The sequence below is a fragment of the Mandrillus leucophaeus genome, unplaced genomic scaffold (genome assembly GCF_000951045.1).
Source record: "Mandrillus leucophaeus isolate KB7577 unplaced genomic scaffold, Mleu.le_1.0 Scaffold652, whole genome shotgun sequence".
NCBI classification, from domain to species: Eukaryota; Metazoa; Chordata; class Mammalia; order Primates; family Cercopithecidae; genus Mandrillus; species Mandrillus leucophaeus.
Window position 1 is genome coordinate 890820 of NW_012107053.1, and position 25364 is coordinate 916183.

At 37.1% G+C, this 25364-nt stretch overlaps 1 protein-coding gene across 1 annotated transcript in view; it reads right to left on the minus strand.

The window, feature by feature from the left end:
* SNAP91 (synaptosomal-associated protein, 91kDa) overlaps positions 1-25364 on the minus strand; it is a 179686-nt gene that overhangs the window by 11382 nt on the left and 142940 nt on the right. Inside the window, exons 23-26 of the mRNA XM_012001209.1 lie at positions 17124-17258; positions 15324-15473; positions 10921-10951; positions 9932-10043 (exon numbers count right to left, since the gene is read on the minus strand). Of these exons, the coding sequence (XP_011856599.1) occupies positions 9932-10043; positions 10921-10951; positions 15324-15473; positions 17124-17258 (428 nt within the window). The remainder of the gene's footprint in view (positions 1-9931; positions 10044-10920; positions 10952-15323; positions 15474-17123; positions 17259-25364) is intronic.

Here is a 25364-nt window from a genome sequence, read left to right on the forward strand (position 1 = left end):
ATATTAAGATGGTAATAATCTGCAAATTGCTACACAGATTCAATGAAATCCCTATCAAAATTTCAACCACTTTTTTTTGGAGAAATGGATAATCTGAACCTAAAATTTATACAAAAATGCAAGAGAACCAGGATAGCCAAAACAGTTTTGAAAAAGAACAAATTTGGGGGAATCACACTTCCCGGTTTCAAAACTTAAAACAAAGGTACATTAATCAAAACAGGTGGTACTAGCATAAGGACAGACATATAGATCAACATAAGCAAATAAAGAGTCTGGAAATAAACCCACACATCTATGGATAATTTTTTTTCTCTTTCTTAAATTATTCAGCCCAATATGTCAGATGGTCAATTAATTTTTGACAAGGTTATCAAAATCAATTAATCAAGAAAGAATAGTCTCTTCCCTTTTTTCTTTTTCTTTTTTTTAGACAGGATCTTGCTCTGTCACCAAGGCTGGAGTGCAGTGGCATGATCATGGCTCACTGCGGCCTCTAGTTCCCTGGCTCAAGTGATTCTCTACTTGCCTGGATCAAGCAATCCTCTTATTTCAGCCTCCTGAGTAGGTGGAACCACAGATGCATGCCACCACACCCGGCTAATTTTATTTTATTTTTTGTAGAGATAGGGTCTCATTATGTTGCTCAGGCTAGTCTCAGACTCCTGAGCTCAAGTAATCCATACACCTTAGCTTTCAAAAGTGCTGGGATTACAGGTATGAGCTGTTGTACCCAGTCAGAATAGTCCTTTAAACAAATAATTCTAAGACAACTGAACTTCCACATGCAAAACAATAAATCTGGACCCCTATCATATAAAAAAAAAAGAGCTCAAAATAGGTCAAAGATTTAATGTAAGAGGTAAAACTATAAAACTCCTGGAAAGAAACATAGGTAAAAAATTTCAAGACCTATGATTAAGGCAATAGTTTTTAGCAATATGACACCAAAAGCACAAGTAATAAAGCAAAAAATAGATAAATTGGAGTTTATCAAAATTAAGAACTTTTGTGCATCAAAGGACACTATCAAGAAAACGAAGAGCTAACTCGCAGAATGAGATAAAAATATTGGCAAATCATTTATCTGATAAGCATCTAGTATCCCGAATATGAAAGATCTCTTTCAACTGCATAATAAAAAGACAACCCAATTATAAAATGGGCTAAGGATATTGTAGGGTAGCAGAATATGCCACCCCAAAATACGACACTTTGGCATAATAATTACTTTGAGCTGAAGGCAACTGAAAAGAAGCAGATACAAGAAAAGTTCTCCTCCTTCTCACTATTTGGAAAATAAATTTACAGAGATATTTCTCCTCCCCTCTCTATCAGGGACAAACGTTTATCACCAGAGACAACTTGAGACCCGAATCAGCCTGAAGAGGGCATCAGAACAAAATGCCTAACAAACTTGACTAATTAGCCTTGAACTGCCATTATTTTCTCATATATTTGCCACCTTAGAGAGTCAAAGTCCTTTTCCTTTGTCTTGTGACTTCTCTAAAAATTTATTGTTCCTTTGCTAAGATGCCACCTAAGCCCATGTTCTAATCAAGCCTCTGAGTTACTCATCCTGAGCGCTCCCATGAGTAAGCATGATGCATGTGCTAATAACTTCTGTTTATTCCTTTTAATTTGTCTTTGGTCAGTCCAGTGTTCACAGCCCCAGCTAGAGAGTCTAGGAGCGTAGTAGGAAAAAAGAATTCTTCCTCCTCTACAACATAAATAGACATTTCTCTAAAGAAGATATACAAATGATCAATACACACATGAAAAGATGTTAAACATTGTTAGTCATCAGGGAAATGCATATCAATGTCATCATGAAATACCACTTCATGCTCATTAGAATGATATAATAAATAATGAAATGAAAAATAACAAGTGTTGGGAGGATAAAGAGAACTTGAAACCCTATGTATTGCTGGTGGCAATGTAAAATAACGTAGCTGCTATGGAAAAGCTTGGCAGTTCCTCAAAAGTTAAACATCGACTTACAGATGACCCAGAGTTCTATTCCAAATAGAATTGAGGATATATGTTCATATGAAAACTCATATATGATAATAAAAATTTATGTGTAACAGAAACAACATAAGTGTTCATCAACTGATGAATGGATAAACAAAATGTGATATATCCATAAAATGAAATATATTCAGCCATAAAAATGAAGTACTGATACATACTTCAATATGGATAAACCTAGAAAATGTTATGCTAATTAGTAAAAGAAGCCAGGCACAAAAAGCTATAAGGGTAAGGGGAAATTGAAAGAGACTGCATTTCTTTTTGGGGTGATGGAAATATTATGAAATTAGATAATAGTGATGGTTTTGCAATGCTGTAAATATACTAAGAATCATTGAATTGTATACTTTAAGTTGTTAAAATAGTGAATTTAAATGTTACGTGAATTTTATCTCAATAAAAAATTTTTCAGAAGAAATAAAATACCTATAAAATTATATTTCACATTAATGCTTTACCCATCATTTCAATAGGGTAGGTGGTAGGCTATTTACTAGACCTGAATTGCATCATTAGGACTTCAGGCTATAAAAGAGAAAAGGGCTTTATTAGTTATCAAAGCAAAATGAACCTGCAGAAATTCCTGATCAAATAAATGGTCAAACAATTTGAAGAAATTGTCTGAGTTAGTCATTTTGCTAAAATGGTAGATTAACTCTTAGATTCAGTGGTGATAAGATTTTAATTGGGATGCCACTTGACTGGTACAGCTCTAGCACCTTGAGTTCTCATGTAAGCAAAATGAAGCCCAACATAAATAATAAAATGAAACTGGAGACTTTACCAATCAGAAATTGCCAACTAACAGATTCTAACTAGAGACTTTATCAAGTAGAGATCAACAACTAACCTCTATTTAGGGTCTTTCTATTCTGATCAACCAAATATATTTTGTTGTACTTCTCTATCAGCCAATAGAAGTTCATGGTCCACACTGCTGTGCTGGAGCTCTCTGAACCTCTTCTGTTTCCGACTGGTACCTGATTAATGGATCATTCTTCACTTAATAAACTCTGTTAAACTTGCATAATCATAGCTCAATGTAGGCTCAAACTCTAGGGCTCAAGCAATCCTCCTGTCTCAGTCTCTCATGTAGCTTTTACTACAGGCATGTGCCACCACACCCAGCTAACTTTTTAATTTTTCTAGAGATGGGGCCTCACTATGCTGCCCAGGCTGGTCTCAAATTCCTGGCCTCAAGTGATCCTCCCGCCTCAGTTGCTGGGAGTATATGGGTAAGTCATTGCACCCAGCTCAACTCTGTTAAATTAATTTTGTCTAAAGCTTTTCTTTTAACAGTGATCTTCTTGCAAAATGCACATATTTCTGAATTGCAAGTATCTTCCCACTTCTTTGATAAAAAGTTAATAGGTCTGCTGTACACTGTAAAACACATTCGAATAAGTAACCCAGGAAGCACAGGGCTCCTGATGGCAATGATGACAGAGCCCTGCCAGCAGACATAGCTCAAATTCAAGTCCTGCTAAGGTTTTTAGATCTAACTTGGGTTCTGTGATCTGAAAAATGTTATAGCTACACCTCTAAGCAGCAATTAAGGGAAATTTGGAATAAGTGGGGAAAAGTAATCTTAGTTCTTATCAATCAATAAAAACTTTAAAAAGGCAGCAAAAGGATCCCCCTTCCCAAATCTGCATCCTTCATCTCCTTCTCAATAGCAAAGACCTGTAGATTACAAGGAAAATTGGGAAACACTGCTTTGCTGCTTCTGAAGCACTTGTTTCTGGTATCTCTAGCTTCTTTTCCTTGAGTATTCCTAGAAAGAGACTATAAAGGAATAGAAGGATGGAAGAGATCAACCGGGGAGGCAGGGTATAAGGGCATGTGAGAGAAAGCTAGACTAGTTCCCTTAGAATAATTTCTTAAGTAAAAGCAAAGCCACAGCTTTGTTAGGAAACAACAGCTTTGTAAAAAATAAATGGAGTAAATGGCAGCAAATTTATAAAAGAATATAGATGAAACTAAGAATTAATAAAGATATAATATGCAAAAGACAACCTTTATATTGTGGTGTAAAATGGTAAGTAAAATAAAGGAAATAAAACTTTATGTAACTCTTTATTGTAACAAATAGTTTCTGTTGTTCTAATTTCTCTTTCCATAGCTGCTGTGGATACTTTATGCTAAAACTTTCCATATTTAACTTTCTGGGGTTTAATTACCAATAATTAAAAATTTTCTGCTTCATAAACAAAAATAAGGAGTTTTGGGGTTAAAAAATGAGACATTAATCTCAGTCTCTGTGAAAGTGCCTATCAATCAGTCGGCAGCTTTGTTATCCTAAAGATGCCAAACAGTTGTTAATTAAGTACTTAATGAATTCTTAACTTTGCACAGTTAAGTCTTCATCTCAGGGTGGGTAATGGCCAAGGAAGTTGTTCAACTTAATATTACTTTTAAAGTGCTTTTCCCTTGTTCCCTTCTGGGTTAGTGGCCTCATTTTTTACTAAACTGCCTCACATAGAAACCTGGGTGATATGGTTTGACTGTCTTCCTACCCAAGTCTCATCTTGAATTCCCATGTGTTGTGGGACGGCCTGGTGGGAGGTAATTGAATCATGGGGGCTGGTCTCTCCTGTGCTGTTCTTGTGGTAGTGAATAAGTCTCATGAGATCTGATGGTTTTATAAGGGGGAGTTTCCCCAAACAAGCTCTCTCTTTGCCGGCTGCCATCCATGTAAGACGTGACTTGCTCCTCCTTGTCTTCCACCATGATTGTGAGGCCTCCCCAGCCATGTTGAACTGTAAGTTCATGAAACCTCTTTGTTTTGTAAATTGCCCACTCTCAGGTATGTCTTGATCAGCAGTGTAAAAACAAACTAATACAGTAAATTGCTACCAGTAGAGTGGAGCGCTGTGGAAAAGACACCTGAAAATGAGGAATCAACTTTGGAACTGGGTAACAGGCCGAGGTTGGAACAGTTTGGAGGTCTCAGAAGATGATGGGAAAATGTGGGCTGCAGTGGTCTCAGGTAGAGATGAGGAACTTCTTGAGAATTAGAGTGAAGGTGACTCTTGTTACATTTTAGCAAGGAGACTAGTGGCATTTTGCCCCTGCCCCAGGGATTTGTGGAACTTTGAACTTGAGAAAGATGATTTAAGGTATCTGGTGGAAGAAATTTCTAAGCAGCTAAACATTCAAGAAGTGACATGGGTGCTGTTAAAGCCAATCAGTTTTAAAACAGAAACAGAGCATAAAAGTTTGGAAAATTTGCAGCCTGACAATGTGATAGAAAAGAAAATCCCATTTTCTGAGGAGAAATTCAAGCCGGCTGCATAAATTTGCATAAGTAACGAGGAGCTGAATGTTAATCACCAACACAATGGGGAAAATGTCTCCAGGACACGTCAGAGATCTTTGTAGCAGCCCCTCTCATTGCATACCAGAGGTTTATGGGGGGAAAAAGTGGTTTCATGGGTCAAGTCCAGGGTCCCTCTGCTGTGTGCAGTCTAGGGACCTGGTGCCCAGTGTCCCAGCTGCTCCAGTTGTGACTCAAAGGGGCCAAAGTACAGCTCGGTCTGTTGCTTCAGAGGGTGGAAGTCCCAAACCTCGGCAGCTTACATGTGGTGCTGAGCCACAGACGCCAAGAATTGAGGTTTGGGAACCTCCACACAGATTTCAGAGACGTATAGAAACACCTGGATGCCCAGGCAGAAGTTTGCTGCAGGGGCAGGGCTCTCATGGAGAACCTTTGCTAGGGCAGTGCAGGGCAGTGCAGAAGGGAAATGTGGGGTGGGGGCCCCGATGCAGAGTCCCTACTGGGGCACCACCAAGTGGAGCTATGAGAAGAAGGCCACTGTCCTCCAGATCTCAGAATGGTAGATCCACTGACAGCTTGCACCATGGGCCTGGAAAAGTCACAGACACTCAACACCAGCCTGTGAAAGCAGTCAGGAGGGGGTCTATAACCCTGCAAAGCTAACGGGGTGGAGCTGCTCAAGGACCACTGGAGCCCACCTCTTTTTTTTTTTTTTTTGGTTTTGGAGATGGAGTCTCACTCTGTCACAGGGCTGGAATGTAGTGGTGTGATCTTGGCTCACTGCAACCCCTGCCTCCTAGGTTCAAGCAATTCTCCTGCCTCAGCCTCCCAAGCAGCTGGGACTATAGGCACGTGCGACCATGACCAGTTAATTTTCGTATTTTTAGTAGAGATGGGTTTCACCATCTGGCCAGAATGGTCTTGATCTCTTGACCTTGTGATCTGCCTGCCTCGGCCTCCCAAAGTATTGGGATTACAGGCATGAGCCACTGTGCCCGACCCGGGAGCCCACCTCTTGTATCATGTGTGACCTGGATATGAGACACGGTGTCAAAGGAGATCATTTTGGAGCTTTAAAATTTGACTATCCCACTGGATTTCAGACTTGCATGGGGCTTGCAGCCCCTCTGTTTTGGCCAATTTCTCCCATTTGGAATGGCTGTATTTACCCAAAGCCTGTATACCCATTGTATCTAGGAAGTAACTAACTTGCTTTTGATTTTACAGGCTCATAGGTGAAAAAGACTTGCCTTGTCTCAGATGAGACTCTGGACTGTGGACTTTTGAGTTAATGCTGAAATGAGTTAAGACTTTGGGGGACTGTTGGGAAGGCATGATTGGTTTTGAAATGCGAAGATGAGATTTGGGAGGGTCCAGGGGCAGAATGAAATGATTTGGTTTTGTCCCCACCCAAATTTTATCTTGAATTCCCACATGTTGTGGGAGAGATGCAATGGGAGGTAACTGAATCATGGGGGCAGGTCTCTCCTGTGCTGTTCTTGTGATAGTGAATAAGTCTCATGAGATCTGATGGTTTTATAAGGGGGAGTTTCCCTGCACAAGCTCTTCCTTTGCCTGCTGCCATCCATGTAAGATATGACTTGCTCCTCCTTGTCTTCCACCATGATTGTGAGGCCTCCCCAGCCATATGGAACTGTAAGTCCATTAAACCTCTTTTTCTGTAAATTGCCCAGTCTCGGGTATGTCTTTATCAGCAGTGTGAAAACGGAATAATACACTGGGCAACCACTGTCTTGGTTGTCTCATCTATAAATATCCCCACTTGTGTGGATTCTAACTGAAAATTTGCCTTCTCCTCTTCCTTTCTACCCTAACCTCAGGCTCTAAACTTTTTTTTCTTTTGTTTTTTTGAGACAGAGACTCATTGTCGCCCAGGGCTGGAGTGTAGTGGTGCAATCTTGGCTCACAGCAACCTCCTCCTCTTGGTTCAAGTGATTCTCCCACCTCAGCCTCCTGAGTAGCTGAGACTACAGGTACATGCAACCATGCCTTGCTAAGTTTTGCAATTCTTTTGTAGAGATGGGGTTTCACCATGTTGGCCATGGCTGGTCTTGAATTCCTAACCTCAAGTGATCTGCCTGCCTTGGCCTCACAAAGTGCTGGGATTACAGGCATGAGCCACCATGCCCAGCCAACTTTTTTTCCTTTTCTTAACCTACAGTCTATCTGCCAGATACTAATATTCTCATCACTGTGCCTTCCAATCCCCTTAACTCATTTTAGACTGTGCTACTACGAGTGATTGTTCTGAAACTTGTTAAAAAACCAAAGTTTTATCCTGGTGATAAGGGCAACATCACCAAAGTATAAATTCCTTAGAACAGCAAATAAGGCCTTTCTAATCCTGCACAGAAGAGAATAGGAAAATTAATTCCTTTACTTCGATAATGATAATATACACACATTGTGAGATTTTATGTCATTATGTCGTATTAATAGACTTACCAAATCAGTTCTAAAAAAGCTTGTTTCTTCCTTTGGGAATTTTATTCAGATTTATTTATTCTGTCTCCCCCTTCCCACAGCAAAATAGAGGCTATCAAATGTTTCATATCTAAGAACGGAGGGCAGTCCGCTGGGCGGGAGTGCTACTTGCTTATGGCCTCAGCACCTGGGCCAACAGGCACAAGCCATGTTTAGGGTCCCAGGGCAATAATGACAGTCCCTTTCACCCTCAAACCTTTATTCCTGGTTTGGAAATAAATTATGTATCATCCTAGGCAAAAGTTAGTTTAAAAGAGATTCGTAGTTTTCTACTAAATATCCTTCATAAGAATTAAATTGAAACCGTTTATTTTATAGCTAAATATGAAAACTGTCCTCTTAAGCACTGTTTTAAAATAATGCATAGAAAGATGTAAATAGAAAAATATCTAGATTTAATAGGTATTTTTATCATTATTATCTGTTAGAAACCATTTCTTAAAACTAAGTTATTTCATACCGTGAACTCACCAAAGTCAGAGAACATTAAGTGCCTAAATTTCCTGCTCTCTCACAAACACCAGAAGACGAGGTGGAAAGACCAGAGGAAAATGAGTTTAGAGAACCCAAGTCTAAGCACAAAAGGTATTTTCCTTAGAAACTGTGTAATTTAATTAATGCTACTAGTACTGCTTAGTGGCAAATTCTTCATTCAAAAGGCCATTTTCAGATTGATTTGAACTTATTAAACTATTTTAAAAACTTTTTATATATGAAAATATCAATACAGCTATTTAAAAGAAAATGTGTTCCAGGTCGGGTGTGGTGGCTCATGCCTGTAATCCCACCACTTTGGGAGGCTAGGGCAGGCGTATCACCTGAGGTCAGGAGTTCTAGACCAGCCTGGCCAACATGGTGAAACCCCCGTCTCTACTAAAAACTACAAAAATTAGCCAGGCATGGTGGAAGGCACCTGCAATCTCAGCTACTTGGGAGGCTGAGGCAGGAGAATCACTTGAACCCGGGAGGTGGAGGTTGCAGTGAGCCAAGAATTGCACTTGCACTCTGTCTCAAAAAAAAAAAAAAAAAAAAAAAAAAAGGAAAGAAAAGAAAATGTGTTCTACATCCCAAAACTCAGATATTTAAATCAATTTCTGGAACACAATATTTTTAATGGTGTGTTTCTAAAACATTTTAATTAGAATTTATATTAATTTACTTCTTGCATGTTTGTTTGGCTGGCAGAAGTGAATGATGGTTAAGAATTAATTCAGGTAACAAGGAAAGGATGACATCAAGAAAGCCTTAGAGATGGGTTTGATTTAGATAGGTGGAGGTGGTAAGCAAAGGTGGAAAACTGCCAGTAAGTTTGGGAAACAGTGATTAGCTTAGTTTTGCTAAACACAGAGTGTATATAGAAAAATTATACATTTTGCTACTCCAAAAACATGTTGTTTTTGTGTCATCTAATTTCACGGAGCAATAGATAAGTCTTTATTTTCAGTGATATGTTCTTTCCCAGAGTGAATGACAGTATTGATATATTAATAGAAGTTTAAAATACAGAAATGAAATCTATTTAAACCTTATAGAAAATATAGTGTGAGTAGTTCCAATTTTTTAAATAGTGAGCAGAAGTAATAGGATTTTAAAACGAACTTTTACTTACACAATAGAAAATTGCCCAATCTTTCTGGTAAGAAAAAAAGTTATTACTTGGTAAGACAATCAGAAAATTTGGGCAAGAAATATGATAAGATAGATAAAATGATCAATGATATGATGTGCTTTTGATAAATCATTTTCATAATTTTACAAATATGGAAGTATAAATATTAATTAAAATATTTAAAAATTTTAAAAGGTCATAATCATTATCAAATATAAAGTCAATGGAATCTGCATTTTGGTAACTTTTGCATCTTGCTTAGTTTTTGCATCTTGCTTATTTACTCTCTCTCCCCCTTCCCACAGCAAAATAGAGGCTATCAAATGTTTTCATACCTAAGAATGGAGGGCAGCCCCCTGGGCTGGAGTGCTATTTGCTTAAATTTCTTCAATTCAGAGGAATAAGTACACCGTTGGCAGCAAAGTTAGCAAAATGCACTCTACTCTACACACTTGGAAACTGGCAAACTGCCTGTGCTGCCCTGGGCTCTGACTGCTACATACCAAAGGTGCACTTGGTGGAACGCCTGCTGACCAGGTTGCTGGAGCTACTTTTGGCTGCCAGTTGGCTCCACCAGTCAATTTTTTCTCTCCAGCATTCCACTGAAGATCTCCCCTAAAATCAACCATGCAAAACAAGCAAACAAACAAAAAAAACACAAGTCAGAAAAAATGGCGTGTGGCTCCTTAGATTATTTTACTCGGGTTTAAAAGCAGTTTGTTTGAGTCAAATGTTATAGTAATAAGAACAGCAATTAAAACTTACAGAGGAATCTTGCCATGCTGTATCTAAGAAAGCTTAAAAGCATTTGAAAAAATATCATTTAGAGTTTGGACCTCAGAAAGTACAGGAATTTCCTATCCTCTATAAAGAAAAGTATGTCAGAAAATCCAACTGAATTCATTTGTTATTAAAAATGCAAATAAATATATCATATATACTGTACACTTATATTTTGTTGAATTTAAGATGCATTGATGATGGCACTTTCTGGATCTTAGAATGTTTCATACAACTGTATCATGACTGCAACCTGCCTTACAGTGATCGTAAGACACCATCCACTGAAAAATATGTCTCAATTTCAATGACAAAATATACATAAAAAAATATATTGCTTACCATTTTTACTATCCTTCCTTACAATTAATAATTCATGAAAGACTTTTTAAAATTCATGTTAGCTAGAACTATGGTAATGAATCTAGAATTTAATGCTATTAAAATATTCAAGCCACAATTCCCAAATATTTCTAGATATAACTTAGTGACAATCTCAGAGATTGAAATAGATTATTCCTTTTCATTGCAAAGCAACAGTTTGGAGCTTCCAGTAAAATAACAACAAAAATCTGTGATGAAATAAAAAAATCAATTGTGAAATTATCTAGCATGAGAATGAATAATTACTCCAATGAGTAAAATGGTTGATAGTCTCAAATGAATACAAATATACTGTCAAAAGGAAATCACATAATTTCCAAACACTTACTTTTTTGATGTGGTTCCAGAAATTCCAAGATCTATAAATGGATAAAAGAAAAAAGAATGTAAATCCCTATATTCAGCTTATATGATAGGACATTTAAAAGATCAAAGAATCAGAAGTCTATAAAAACGTCCTTATTTTGCCTAGGAATGACTGCATTCAGTTATATAGAAAACAAACTATATTAGGAAATATTTTCATAAATTAAAGATTTTCTTTTATTTCATGTTAGACTTAAGGATCCATTTTAATGTCAACTGGTGTCCAGAAAAGAGCAAACATACCAGGTTTGATGTTGCTATTTTAGAAAGGCTGCTATCTGAGGACTTGGTTAGTAAATTGTTCTCTATACTGGGATAAAAGTTTCCCTAAATGATAAAGGTGGATCGCTGTGCCTACACTATTTGTACAAATGATATTGCTTATGCTGAATATCCACTTTCGTTCTGCAAGTCTGAAATTTTGGTACATGCCAGGCAGAAAGTGCCTACATGATCACTGCCCAATAAAGACTCTGGGTGTGGAGTCTCTAAAGGTCTTCTTCAGGCATAAACACCTCACACATGCTGCTGCATTTTTGTTCCTGGGTGAAGAGTATGTTCTTCTCCTCAAGGGAGAGACAGAGCATAAGGAAGTCTGCATGTGGATTCTTCTAGACTCTGTTTGTCTTTTTCCCTTATCATCAGCCGTGTATCCTTCCTCTGCTTCCGTAATAAATCTCAGCTGTGAGTACAACGATGTGCTGAGTCCCACGTGTCCTTCTAGTGGCTCTGTGAATCCCTTGACATAGTTGGCTTAATCAGTCTGCTCTAATGTCAATTCATTTATTACTTCAGAAAATATTTATTGAGCATCTACATATGCCAGGCACCGTTTTAGGTACTTGGAACATGTTAGTAAAGAAAACAGTCGGAGAGTCCTATCCTGGAGAAACTTGTGTTCTGATGGTGTCAGACAGATGACAAAACAATAAAAAAGTAAATGATATAGGCTGCTAGAAGGCGATATGGAAAGCTTACGGAAAAAATGAAAAGGAAAGGCAGAGTAAGTGGGGTTGAAGGGGTAGGATAAGCATGGGGCTAGAGAATATTACACAGGGAACTTGGGGAAGGATTCATAGAGGTGAGACTTGGGCAAAGCTGAGCAGAGATCTGGGTGAGAGCTTTCTAGGCAGAGGGAACAGCCAGGACAATAGCCCTAATCAGATGAATAATCAATGTATTAGAGGATGAAGTTAATATTTATTTCTTACCAAATCTTGGCATTACAAAAGAGAATAAGGTATATTTTAACTGAACACCAAATATAAAAATGATTACCCATAATTTTAGTTATTTTTTTCTTTTTTAAAAGACAAAATTCATTTTAAAATTTATTTTTCAATTAGACTATAAAACTAAATCTCTATGTATTAAATGATTAAAAAGCTAAACCAAGTATTTATGCCTGTTCATGTGAAAAAGCAAAAGAAAGCAGAAGTGTATCTTACACATGTATATATGAATCCCTTGTCAAATTTTGTGGCAGACAGGAATGAGCACCTCAGGGCCTGGGCCTCTGTTGCAAGCTAGGTCTCCTGGGAGGAAGGCTCTGGGATGGAGATTAGCATGCAGGAAATTTATTTTGAAAGGGAAGAGAGGAAACTGTGATTGGGCAAGACTGCAATGCAGTCTTAATAGAAGCCTCAGCTAACACTGAAAAATGTTTTATGAAAACATTTTTATTGAGATATAATTCACATACCATAAAATTCACCCCTTTAAAGTGCATAATTCAATGGTTTTAGTTTATTCACAGTGTTAATATAGAACTTTTTTTGTCACAACCAAAAGAAACCCTGTACCGATTAGCAGTCACTCCTCTTCCTCTCCACTTCCCTCAGCCCCTTGAAGGCCCAGTCTACTTCCTGTCTCTCTGCATTTGTCTATTCTGGACATTTCATATAAATGGAATCGTATATGAAAATACATAGTCTTTTGTGTCGGACTTCTTTCAGTTGGCTTGTTTTCACAGTAAATCCAGTTGTAGCATGTATTAATACCTCATTTCTTTTTATTGCCAAATAATATTTCATCATGTAGATATATCATGTTTTGTTTGTCCATTCATCAAGTGATGAACATTAGGGTTGTCTACTTTTTGGCTATTATGAATAACGATACTATAATCATTCGTGTACAAATTTTTGTGTGCATGCACATTTTCATTTCCACTCCATACACCTAGGAGTGGAAATGTTGAGTCATACGATAATCTATGTTTAACATTTTGAGTAACTATCAGACTTCTTTCTATAGCAGCTAAACCATGTCACATTTTTACCAGCAATGTCTGTGGGTTTCAAGTTTTCCATTTCCTCATCAATACTGGTTATATGTCTTTTTAATTATCTCCATCCTAATGGGTATAAAGTGATATCTTATTTGGTTTTGATTTGCATTTCACTGATGAATAATGTGCATATTGGTCATTTGTACATATTCTTTGGAGAATACAGGTGCTTGGGTCAAAAGGTCTATTCAAAAAATATGTTTGCCATTTAAAAAACTGCATTATTTATTTTTTCATTATTGAATTGTAAAAGTTCTTTATTCTGAGTACAAGTCTCTTTTCTGATAAATAATTTGCAAATGTTTTCTCCCATTCTACGGTTTGTCCTTTCACTTTCTTACTGGTATTGTCTACAGCACAAAAGTATTTTGATATATTCCTATTTATCTATTTTTTCTTTTGTTTCTTGTACTTTTGATGTCATATCTAAGAACCAAACATAACCTAATCTAAGGTCATAAGGATTTACTCCTATGTTTTCTTCTAAATGTTGTATAGATTTAGCTCTTACATTTGGTTGTATGACCTATTGTGAATTAATTTTTTTGGTATAAGGGTAAAATTTCATTCTTTTTCATGAAGTTATTTAGTCTTTTCCCAATATTTTTCTCCTGAAAAGAATGTCTTTTCCCTCACTGAATGGTCTTGGTATCCTTGTCAAAAATCATTTGACTATATATGTGGGTTTATTTCTGGGATCTTTATTCTATACCTTTGGTCTCTAAGTCTATCCTTATACCAGTACCATTTGTCCTGATTATCGTAGCTTTGTAGAAGTTTTGAAATTGGAAACACAATTGATTCAAATTTTTTCTTTTTCAAGATTGTTTGGCCATCACTCTAGCAGGTTAGCTTCTTTCAGCTGGGATCACTCTCAAAGGTGGTTGACAGCTGAGGGCTGTGTGCTGGTGGCACTCTCAGCAGCTGGAGGTATGAGTCCTTTATTTCTGAAAGGGGATACATTATAGTATGCAGAAAAAACAATCACTTAGTGAGATGAAATTTTAGTGTAGGAGGAAATATTCAAATAACCTCTCCCTGGGTGTTATAAAAGTATTTTCATGGTTGCTAAAACCACAGGGAAGGAATGGAAAACAAAATGTACGTCCACAGGGAAATTCACAGGTAAAGAAGTCTGTATCAGTGATCTGCTAAACTTTTGATACTGCCTTGAATATTACATATCTACAGCGGTAAACCCATTCACATGAATACAAAATTCAGAATTAGGAGCAAAGGTCGATCTTTATAATAGCTGCCCTCCTCCCTAGGACTCTCTCCTTCACCGACTCAGCTCCAGTCACTCAACTCCTGGATGTCCCTTGAATCTGCCAGGCAAACTTCTGCCTCAAAGCCTTTGCACTGACTATTTCATTTTCCTGCAGATGTCCTTCTTTAGATCATCTTTAGTTTACCCCTTTACCTTCAAAATCTTTGCTCAAATTTTACCTTCTTATTGAGGCTTGCTTTAACTCCTACCCTGCAGCACTCCCAGCTCTCCTTTGTCTGTTCCGTTTTTCTCCATGGAACTTATGATCTAACATGCTATACAATTTATTTATTTTAAAGTTTGTGTCTGCCCTTCCCAAGTGCCATAAGTACAGACATTTTTATCTGTTTTGCTTACTGGTTTATCTCTAGAGCCTGGAATAATGCTTGGTACTCAATAAATATTTGTTGAACAAATGACTGAAACTCAGTTGGATACTCAATTTATAAAGATACTGTGCTTCATGTAAGTTCTCTATGTTCTTATTTCCAAATGAAATGGAAAGTTAAGTGCTTATTACACATAATACACTTGGTTTCATACTTGTATATACTCCCTAATTATACCTTTAATACTTTAGATTACAATGACATGGGTATTGCTCATGAGCCAATGGTATAGGAACTGTTTGCCTTCCAAGGACCTGCACTGGGTAAAGCACTAAGTATTTCTATTCCCTCCCTGCTATACTCACCCGTAAGAGACTCCAGAAACAAAACATATGAGATGAGAGAGAGAGAGAGAGAGAGACAAAAAACAATTCACATATGCTTCAGTTAAAAAAAAAAAAAACTAGATTACTCACTGCCTACTAAGCTGGCAAGAGAAGAATCAAGATCACTTCCAAGTGCTTTGCTGGCTGCCATCGCAGGACTGGGTGGTACCATTGAGACAGGTGCAGGCTGCCCAGCTGGTGCCATGGTTGGCATCAAAAGATCACCTAGACCATCAAACACTGGAAATCAAATGGACTAGGTTCAGAATAATTGAAAACAAAAAAAGCTCATATGCAAAATTAAAGCAAAACTGTCTTTCGATAAACTATGGAAACAAGTGAATACACAATCTTATAAAAGAAGGCATGTAATTCACACTTTCCATGACTGTAACACCAAGAAGAACATGTCGACATATGTCTACTCATAAAGTATGAAAATACTAATGAACATGAACAAGGATGGAAAAAAATCTGTATAATGTATAGGAATGAACACAGACTTTGCAGCCAGAACTGAGCTTCAATTCAGCTGCATGCCTCACTGGCTATATGACTTTAAGAAAATTACTCTCTGAGCTTTTTAGTTTTCTCATCTGTAAATGGGGAGAGTATGACCAATACATGGCTTTGTTATAAATATTAAATTAGGTGATATATGTCATGTGTTTATTATAATGCTTGCTTTATATGGGCACTCAATATTGCCATTGTTGCTCTTATTCAAGAAAACAGCAAAAAGACTTCTAATGTGCTTTATGGTGAAGTCTAAATAATTTACTCTGAAAACCTAAAATATTTACTTTAAAAATAATTCTTAAATGAGACAATAATGCATCTCTTAGTTTCCTATGAAATTAGGAAACAAAACATCTGATATAACAGTCAGCATCTAGTAATAGGCATCTGAAAAAGTTGATGACATTTTAGAAGTAATAATTTTGATTTTTTTCTCTCTAATTAGAGCAATCATTTCTGGTTGTAACTCTAAGGGCATAAGTAAATTAAATACTATTTTAAATATCAAGGATCAAATGCATCATTGATGGCTCCTGATCACCAAATAAGTTACTAATTGTTCAGTTCCTAGAATACAGAAAGTCCATTCAAAATGCAGACACATAGCATTTGCATAAGACATTGCTAATATGTTATCTATGTCAAAAACTTTGTAGTTATAAAATTTTATCAAAAAACTATGCATATCTACCACAACAACTACTATACAATAATTTTAAAGTGAAAAAGGACAGCATTCAACTAGGCACTGGCAATAGAAGCAACCAAATTGTCAGGCAGAGGATTTATTTGGGGTGTTTCTGAAACACATTTAATTGCCGAAAACTCACCAATTGAAAATTTGTAGTAAGGACCCAGCATGGGAAGAGTAGAATGGAAGAGAATACAAACAAAATGACAGCAGTGATGAAAGGTTAAAGGCAGGCAAAGAATACTATTTGTGTCTCAACTTCATAAAACTGAGGGCCATGCAGGCTTCAGAGGATGTAAGCAACAGCAGTGGGAGTGTTCACATATTCAAACACTGTACAAAGATTTAGTACAAAGTATTTGTTTTTCTTTAACCAGCTCTAAACCATGTGCATGTAAGCTCAGGCAAATAGATAGTGTGCAGATTAAGTTAGATTTCTGCTAAAAATAAACAGAAACAGAGAAAGGATTTCAGGTTATTCTTATGGATACCAATATGTACTGTAAATTTTAATTTAAGTTACTGAATGAGAGATTTATTAATGTTTTATAAACCAAATTATCACTCAATATTTGCTTGTTGTAAATTTCCTGATAGCATACTAACCTTAGGTAGTTTTTTTTTTTATTATTATTATTACCAGGACACATGAAAAGAATGTTTGAAAGTCACTGCCTCACCTGATGGATCAAAGGAGCTGCTGCTGGAAGTTGAAGGCGTTGTCCCAAAAGCTGCCTCAAAATTGGGCTGTAGCAGGTTATTCTGAGCTGGAGTCACTGGAGATGGGGAAGGGGCCATGAAAGAACCCCCAAATCCTGAAAAAAATGTTCCAAAAAAACATAAGCAGAAATAACATAAAGGTGGGTAAAGGCCATAAAAACAGAATTTAAAAAGTTACAGAAAAGTGAAAAGGAATTGATTGCATGTTGATTAGCAGTGAGTGAAACAGAGTAGCTCTAAAAAGTTGTTCAAGCATAATATTTTGATATCTGATATGCATTAATGAGAGATTTAATTTAATTAGAAATAAGATAGCACACAAGTATACCCTTATTAAGAGGAAACTATAGCAAGTAAATCTATTATTACAATGGAGTATATAAAACAAAGAAGGTATCACTAGGGTTAAAATTCAGATACTGAAATTTTATGTTTCTTCAAATCATAATATCTGGTTTCAGAAAATGTTTACTGCAAATTATAATAAAATGCAAACACAAATCATAAAAATACACATCAAATCTTTAACATCTATCATACATGTTCTAGTCCCACTGCTGTTACCACCAGTGCAGATCCCTACAACACTGCTCTCTGGATTCATAAACAGTCATAGAGTGGGATGCAATCCTGTCTCTAGTCTAGATCTCCTCCAATCTAGTCTCCACAGTGCAGCCAGAGTGATCTTTCCAAGTGGAAAATGTTGACAAAGTTACTTCTCCAAAATCTTCTATCAGCTTCCCACAATTTTTCAATTCATATAATTTGAATTCCTTTGGATAGTGATCAGGTCCTTCTGTCTCTACCCACTGGCCCCTGCAGCAAGGCAGGCTGCAGCTGTGATCCGCCACTAGCAGTGTCAGATGCCTGCTCTGGGAGGAATTCCTTGCCCTCACACTGCTACCCACTACTAGCTGCACCCCACCCACATCCCCATATACATGCTGAGTATTCTCAGCACTTGGTACATGGCCCCATGCTACTCTCATTACATGTATTTATCCCCACTGCCCTGACTCCAACCCCAAGATGGCTTTATGAGGCCAGGAACTGTGTCTTCTTTTCACGTTTTCTTCCACTAATATCCTGCATAGTGCCTAAAACACTGAATTAATGCTTATTAAATGAAGGACACTTTTGAATATAAAAGGTGAGGACAAATCAAAGACTACTGTAAAGTAATGCAACCTCAGATTAACTATTTATCCTTTGATGGTTAGAAGCAAAACATTTCTCTCAATCAACAAACAGAAACAGAAGCAGAGATCACTCTGTATTGCTGCTGAACAAAAATATACAACCTGTGAAGGAAGTGATTTCTTAACAAGACACAGGATGATGTTCTATTATAAAAGAATTTATTACTACCAGAAGTCATTCCCTTTTACAGCTTAAGTATATATTCCTTTCAAATCCAGTCACATTGTCTCTTCTTCACAAACTGCTTGCAAAAACAATGTTTCAGAAAACGTTCTTAAGTTTACATTTCATAGAATCAATATATAATTTTGAAAATGATTTCCACTAAAATTCTCTACTATTTTCTAAAGAAGGTGGCAATGCTGTTCAAGTTATATTATTCCTAGAAATTGACAGTGATGTGGGTTTAGGCTTTCCTCATATGTGTATGAAAAAATTTTAATTTGGAAAAAAAGTTACTTATTAGATGATCTTTACAGTTCATGATGGCTACTTTAAGTGATTTTAGTATTTGAATGGCATAAGTATCATGTAACTTTCTTTACTGGAGAAGACATTCTCTAAATCAGTAAGAGCTTAGCCCAGCAAAGGTAGGTTAAAAGTAATTATTTTTGTGAATGTGACCATTTTGATTTTAGGAAGATTGGTAGCTGTATTAATGTTGATTTTTAAGAAACATTATCCTGCACCTCAAGCTGGAGTGTGTCTGGTTAATTTAGGCAACTGTTGCCTAAATTATATTGTGATTCTCTTTCTATAGATGAATGTAGAGACAATCTGACTCTTGACTTCTTAAAACTTGGCCACGGAAAGGACAATTTATTTTAGAATCACAGCAGATTAGTGTTGGAAAGGGCCTCAGGATCATCTGATTCAGTCCTGTCATCTCATGGCTAGAAGAAATGACTCAAAGAGAAGTTAACACACTGGTAAGATTCAGCAAAAAGAGGAAAAAGAGTGCATTTACCTAGGACACTCTGCTTAGTGCTATTTCCACTTTATGCTAAGATCACATCTATAGGTGAACCAATAAAGCTGTTCACTGAAAAAAACATAGTGCCTTCTCTAAGAAAATTAAAGGTAAAGCCAACATTGGCCTGGGGTTCACCAAGTGCCAGGCACTGTTCTAGGTTTCCTTTTTTAGGGTGAACCATATGAACGACACGAATGACTGATATTTGACTGTTTTGATCCTAGAAAACCAGCAGTTTTAAACGGTTCAATCTAAAACACACATTAGCTTATCTAATCTTTATAACAACCCCATGAAGTTCAAAGATGAGAAAGCTGAGGTCAGAGATGTTAAATAATTTGTATGAAGGCAAATGGTGGATCCAGGATTCCACACAGGAATTCTCCAGAGTCTGGACTCTTTGCCACTGTACCACACAGCCTCTTTCCCACATCCAGAAAAAATGCTGTAGTGGTAACCTTCCTATACATTTATAAAATTTTCGAGATCTGGCAGGATGACTTTTTCCCATTATACTTGGTTCTTATGAAGTAAGTGTCCTCACAAGCCTAGAATAATTAAACAGCTATTAGGTGATATAAAATGACCAATTGATTATGTCAAAAAATTGCTATAATGAAGAACTAAACAGAAACATTACAGACATTAATGAAGAGTTTGAGGAATTCCTCCTGGTAACTAACTGAAAAGTTTTAAGGCCCTGGAATAGAGTTAATAGGAAAATCTAAACAACTAATCTTTCTATGTGGTTCTAATTTATATTAAGAAAGATGTTTACACGGGTACAGTGGCTAATGCCAGTAATCCCAGCACTTGGGGAGAGGTTGTGGCAGAGGATCATTTAAGGCCAGGAGTTTGAGACCAGCCTGGTCAATATAGCAGACCTCATTTTTTATATATATCTATATATATCTATATATATAAAAGCCAGGGGGCATGATGGCACATGCCTGTAGTCCCAGCTGCTCAGGAGGCTGAAGTGGGAGGATTGCTTTAGCTCATCAGTTCTAAAGGCTGCAGTGAGCTATGTTCACACCAGTGCCCTCCAATTTATGCAACAGAGGGTGACCTTGTTGCTTAAAAAAATAAAAATAAAAACAAAAAGAAAGGTGCTCTATGGAATGGAATTGGAAACAGGGTAAGGCTTTTGTGTGTCCTGTAGTCATATTTGAACTGTCCTACATTATAACTGAAGAGCCAACTGTTTTCAGGTACTCAAGCATCTGTTGACACACTGCTTTTTAATCACAAATGATTAGTCTTATGAATGTATTGTTCTAAAGGGGAGTAGCCTAGACACTTAATGAAGTTCTATTGATTCAGATATAACAAATCTGACTGGCATAGTCTACATGGTTTATATAACACATCATATCGTTTCAGTTGTAAGAGTACAATTTTTTTTTTTTTTTTTGAGATGTCTGTCTCGGTCTGTCACCAGGCTGGAGTGCAATAGCACCATCTCGACTCACCGCAATCTCCACCTCCTGGGTTCAAGGCATTCTCCTGCCTCAGCCTCCCAAGTAGCTGGGATTACAGGTGCATGCCACCACACCCAGGTAGTTTTTGTATTTTTAGTAGTGACGGGGTTTCACCATGTTGGCCAGCACAGTCTCAATCTCCTGACCTCGTGATCCACCTGCCTCGGCCTCCCAAAGTGCTGGGATTATAGGTGTGAGCCACTGTGCCTGGCCGCAAGAGTACAATTTTAATACTATTGCTACAGACACTCCCACACAGGATGATAGAATTGATCCTCTGTAGACCTTTACCCTTTAGAGGAAATTTTTACTTTTTAATTCCACACTGGGCATGTTTGTATTTTAAATTCAGTTCAAGGACTTCTGTGACTCATTTTAAGCAATTAATGTGGTTAAGAGAACAAATGCAAAACTACAAAGAGCCTCATAGGCTGGACCATATAGTCCCCTGTCTTTGCAACTAAAGATAGGATGTGAAATACTCTTATACTAGTGCAGATTTATGGTGCAGTCACCCTAAAATCGTGTCTATTATGGAAAAACATGGTTGTCCTGCTTGATGCCAACCTCAGATATTAGGCATATTCCTCAACACACCTAACTTCCTTAACAGTCCATTTTTACCTTTGTCATCCAGTAATCTGCCTCTAGCTTTCAAACATATATATTTTCAATTGGTATATTTTGAGCAGAGTTTGACAGCTTTAAGCTTCACTGTATGAAATACTTACTTTTATTATTTAAAAACTTAACTTTCAAGTTTTTATTCAGATGCTACCTGAGATATGGATAATATCTGTATCCTACCAGTAATCTCAATGGCTTAGAGAGAATTACTCATTGTTGCTATGGATTCTCCTCTCTGCTCCCCCCTCTCCCCATTACTCCCTTTCTTCATCATTTTGAGAATGATTTTTCTAGTCCGGCCTCATTGGAAGTTGTCTCCTCCAGAATTTTTTATCATTTCACTATATTGCATGCACCAAACACCTTAAAATTTTTAGTCAAGGGGTAGAAGACGACTAAGGCAATATTTCAAGTGCTGTTTAATTCTGGAATTGCTATTATCTGACAGTTCTCGAACTGAATTTGAATAAAGAAGAAGAATAGTTTTTATGACAGATAGGTTCATTTTCAAGAGACTATCCACTTAGTCTTTGTTTTCAAGTTTCAAAATACATACCAATTTTTAATAAAGCCTTCTCCTCAATTTTAAAATGGTTCTTAATTTTTAGTTTAAAATCTCTAAAATCATTTTAACATTTAATTATATCATATATTTACCGCCTTATCTTTATGATTCACATGTAAATACATTCCCTCAAAAAAATGTAATCTTAGCCATGGGGTAAGAGTCCTTAGTCCAGTGACCAAGGTTCCCTTTGAACAGTCTAAACCTCCCATGACAGTGTCTGCATATTATTATTTTTTCATTCTTTCTCAAAACAGTTTTATTACTAACAGACAATCACAGGATTTTAGAGAATCTGTTTCTCTCTTCTTTCTCTCTGATTCTGATCATATTTGTGGGCTTGTTAACCATGATTAGGCTCACTTATTTATTTATTTAAAAAAAAATCCTCTTAGTTTCAATAGACTCTGGACTTAGCTGATTCTTCCCCCAAATAAACACAGACACAACTATAATACAAATGCTAAGCCTCACTGCAAATTACTATACACAGTGCCCCCAAATATTTGTCCTACTTAATATGCATTAAACAAAAAATGTATGAGAATTGTGAAAACTCAGGAACAGCCAATTGTCAGCTAGGTTACGTATATAAATGTGACGGTGGTTTTATATTGTGTTTATTAGCAGAAAGTTTTTCATTTTTCTTTTTTTTTTTTTGGCTAGGAAAGCTGCTCCTAGTTCGCAGGATAGAATTATATTAATATTCCATGATGTTCTTTAGTGAGAACATGACTTCCTTATGCTTTGATACTTGAACAAGTGTGAGAAATCTTTTTCTATAAGAAAACAGGGAAGTATGAAAAATTAGCCCCCCAAATTAAGCCCTACAGAAATTAAAAGTAAGTTAAAATTTCTTACACTAGTTTTTTTTTTTTTTTTTCTTTTCTTGTAGAGACTAGGGTTTCACCATGTTGGCCAGGCTAGCTCGAACTCCTGACTTCAAGTGATCTGCCCATCTCGGCCTCCCAAAGTGATGGGATTATGATTGTGAGACACTGTGCCAAAGCCCTTATATCAGGATATAAGGTGAAATAATAGTTTACATTGTGCCAAATAAATCAGGCACTGACATATGTATACATTAAATTACAAGAATTGTTTTGAAAGCAAATGAGACATTAAAACTCACCTATACTGATTTACATTGAATATTAATTTATTTAAATAGAAAAGAAGAAAGAAAGTGTACACAATATATAACTTTTCCTATCACTGAAAGAGTCACAAGAAGATGCAGTAGAAGAAATGGAAAGTGTACAGTAAATGAGACCTATGTAGATGATATTGGGTACTTCCATTGCTCATTTTCTCCTCTTTTTTACCCCATTTTAATAAGACTTCAAAATGGACAACACAACTGAATCATTTTATTTTTTGTAAAGTGAACTAACATACTTTTGTTGTACACTTCCCCTGCGGGACCTGTCCATGCAAGCTGTGCAGTTGTGGCACAGGTATGTGCAGTTACACCTGGCAGCAGGTGACAAACCCCTTCAGGCTTGTTCCAGATGTGTTTTTAGATCTTATTATAGACCCCAGGGTCAAACCTCTTGGCTCTGTTACTGACCTCTGACTTGGAATTGAATGGGAACACTCCTTTTTCCCACAGGCTTTGGCCTTTCAGCTCCAGTTTCCAGTGTCCTGGGCTCTTTTGGAAACACAATATCTCAGGTTCTAGCCTTGGAGGGCATAGAGGGCCACAATGCAGGAGGACCCTGGAGTAGACAGTGTGGCTGTGCAGCACTGGAGATGGTCAACAGTGGCTGACCGCTCTGCCAGGCTCCTGTCTGGTAGGCTTCAAATCCCCATTTGAGATCTGTGGCAGGGGATGGGTTACCCAGGAGAGAAAGAAAGAATTCACAGGTTTCTGTGAAAGGCCAGAGCATTTGATTTTATGGGCCGTTTTAACCTTAACTATAACTTCAAAGCGAAATGTTTGTAATCGCTAATCTCATTTTAAAGTTAACAAGGTCATGATCCCCCAAATAGCTATGAAAACTATGCTATTTCTGTGGCATATTAAAATCTTATTGCTGAACCCCCAAAATGTGTATGAAGTTTAGTGGTTTAGTAAGAGTTTGAAAGTTTCTGTAGCCAATTTGAAGCTTATATAAGAATATCTAGGCCTGGAGAAAAGCCAGGCAAACGAGTGGTTTATTTCACCAAGTAACCAGCTGTGGTTTGTGTTAAGTATACTGCCTCTTATTATCTCTGCAACTTCCAAAGTTCTCAGCAATATCATGGTGGGTCCCTGGTTCTTCAATGTTGAGGAAAATACCTAGTGGTAGTCACTGGTATGAGTGGTTTCAGCACACAAAACTGTCATGTTTGATCAAGGTAGTCTGGAAAGGATGGGAAAGACACTAGAGAACTATTGCCCCTGGGAAAGACTGTTAAATAGCCAGTCTGAATTACCCATGGAAGGAAAGGCTAACAGCTGGGCTATGACTACCTGCTTCAGCTTCCTGAGGTAAGATTTGACCTCAACTCAAACTTCTTACAACTCTGAAGGCTGATGAGGATCCTTTAGGATCTGCCATTACTCACTACTAATCCAAGAATAAATGTTCCTTAGCTTGCTGTACCTGGTGCCAGGACTGTTTATTGTATAACTTGTAATTTTATGGGCTATATCCATACTAAAAAAGGGAACTATTCATATGCTCTATCAAGGTCTACATGGCTAGCACTAGCACAGTATTTAAGATGTAAGACTTCAGACATGCATGGCAGCTTCCCAGTGGTGATGTGACCTATGTTCTTGTCAGTCCCTTGTCAACCTTAGGACCAAAATTCATCCCTTGTGGTGACTGTGGAGGGACCTCAGAATCTGCATCTGAGTGAATGAGTGCTCTGTGATACCACTGTTGTGCTTCCTGTTACGTACTCTTCTAAGTAAAATCAGAGTAAGATAAGCCAACAATGTCTTGTGAGTTTGACTAATAATCTGAACTTAAACTTACTACTGTGGTCTTGCAACTGGTCTTTCATAATGCTTTGCTTATGAAAATAATAATTTCTAGGTCAAGGCTATCACTAAGCACAACTTTGTCTTGCTCCCAAGGAAGACCAATACTTGGCTTTTACCATTTTTGAGTCCTTGAACTGTTTCCTTTTATCATATATATACTACCTGGGTCACAAGCAGTAATCCTAGGCAAACTGTACCAATCTATTTCACACTATGACCCTGTTGAACTGAGATCACCCCATGTGCTTTCACATAGAAAAATGATCAGCTTGTTAAAAAAAAAAAAAAAAAAAAAGGTGGTCTATGTAATAGCAGTTTTGACCCAATGGTAGGAGTCTATAACAGTTTCTCGTGGAGTGATTCATATATTATGAAACCTAT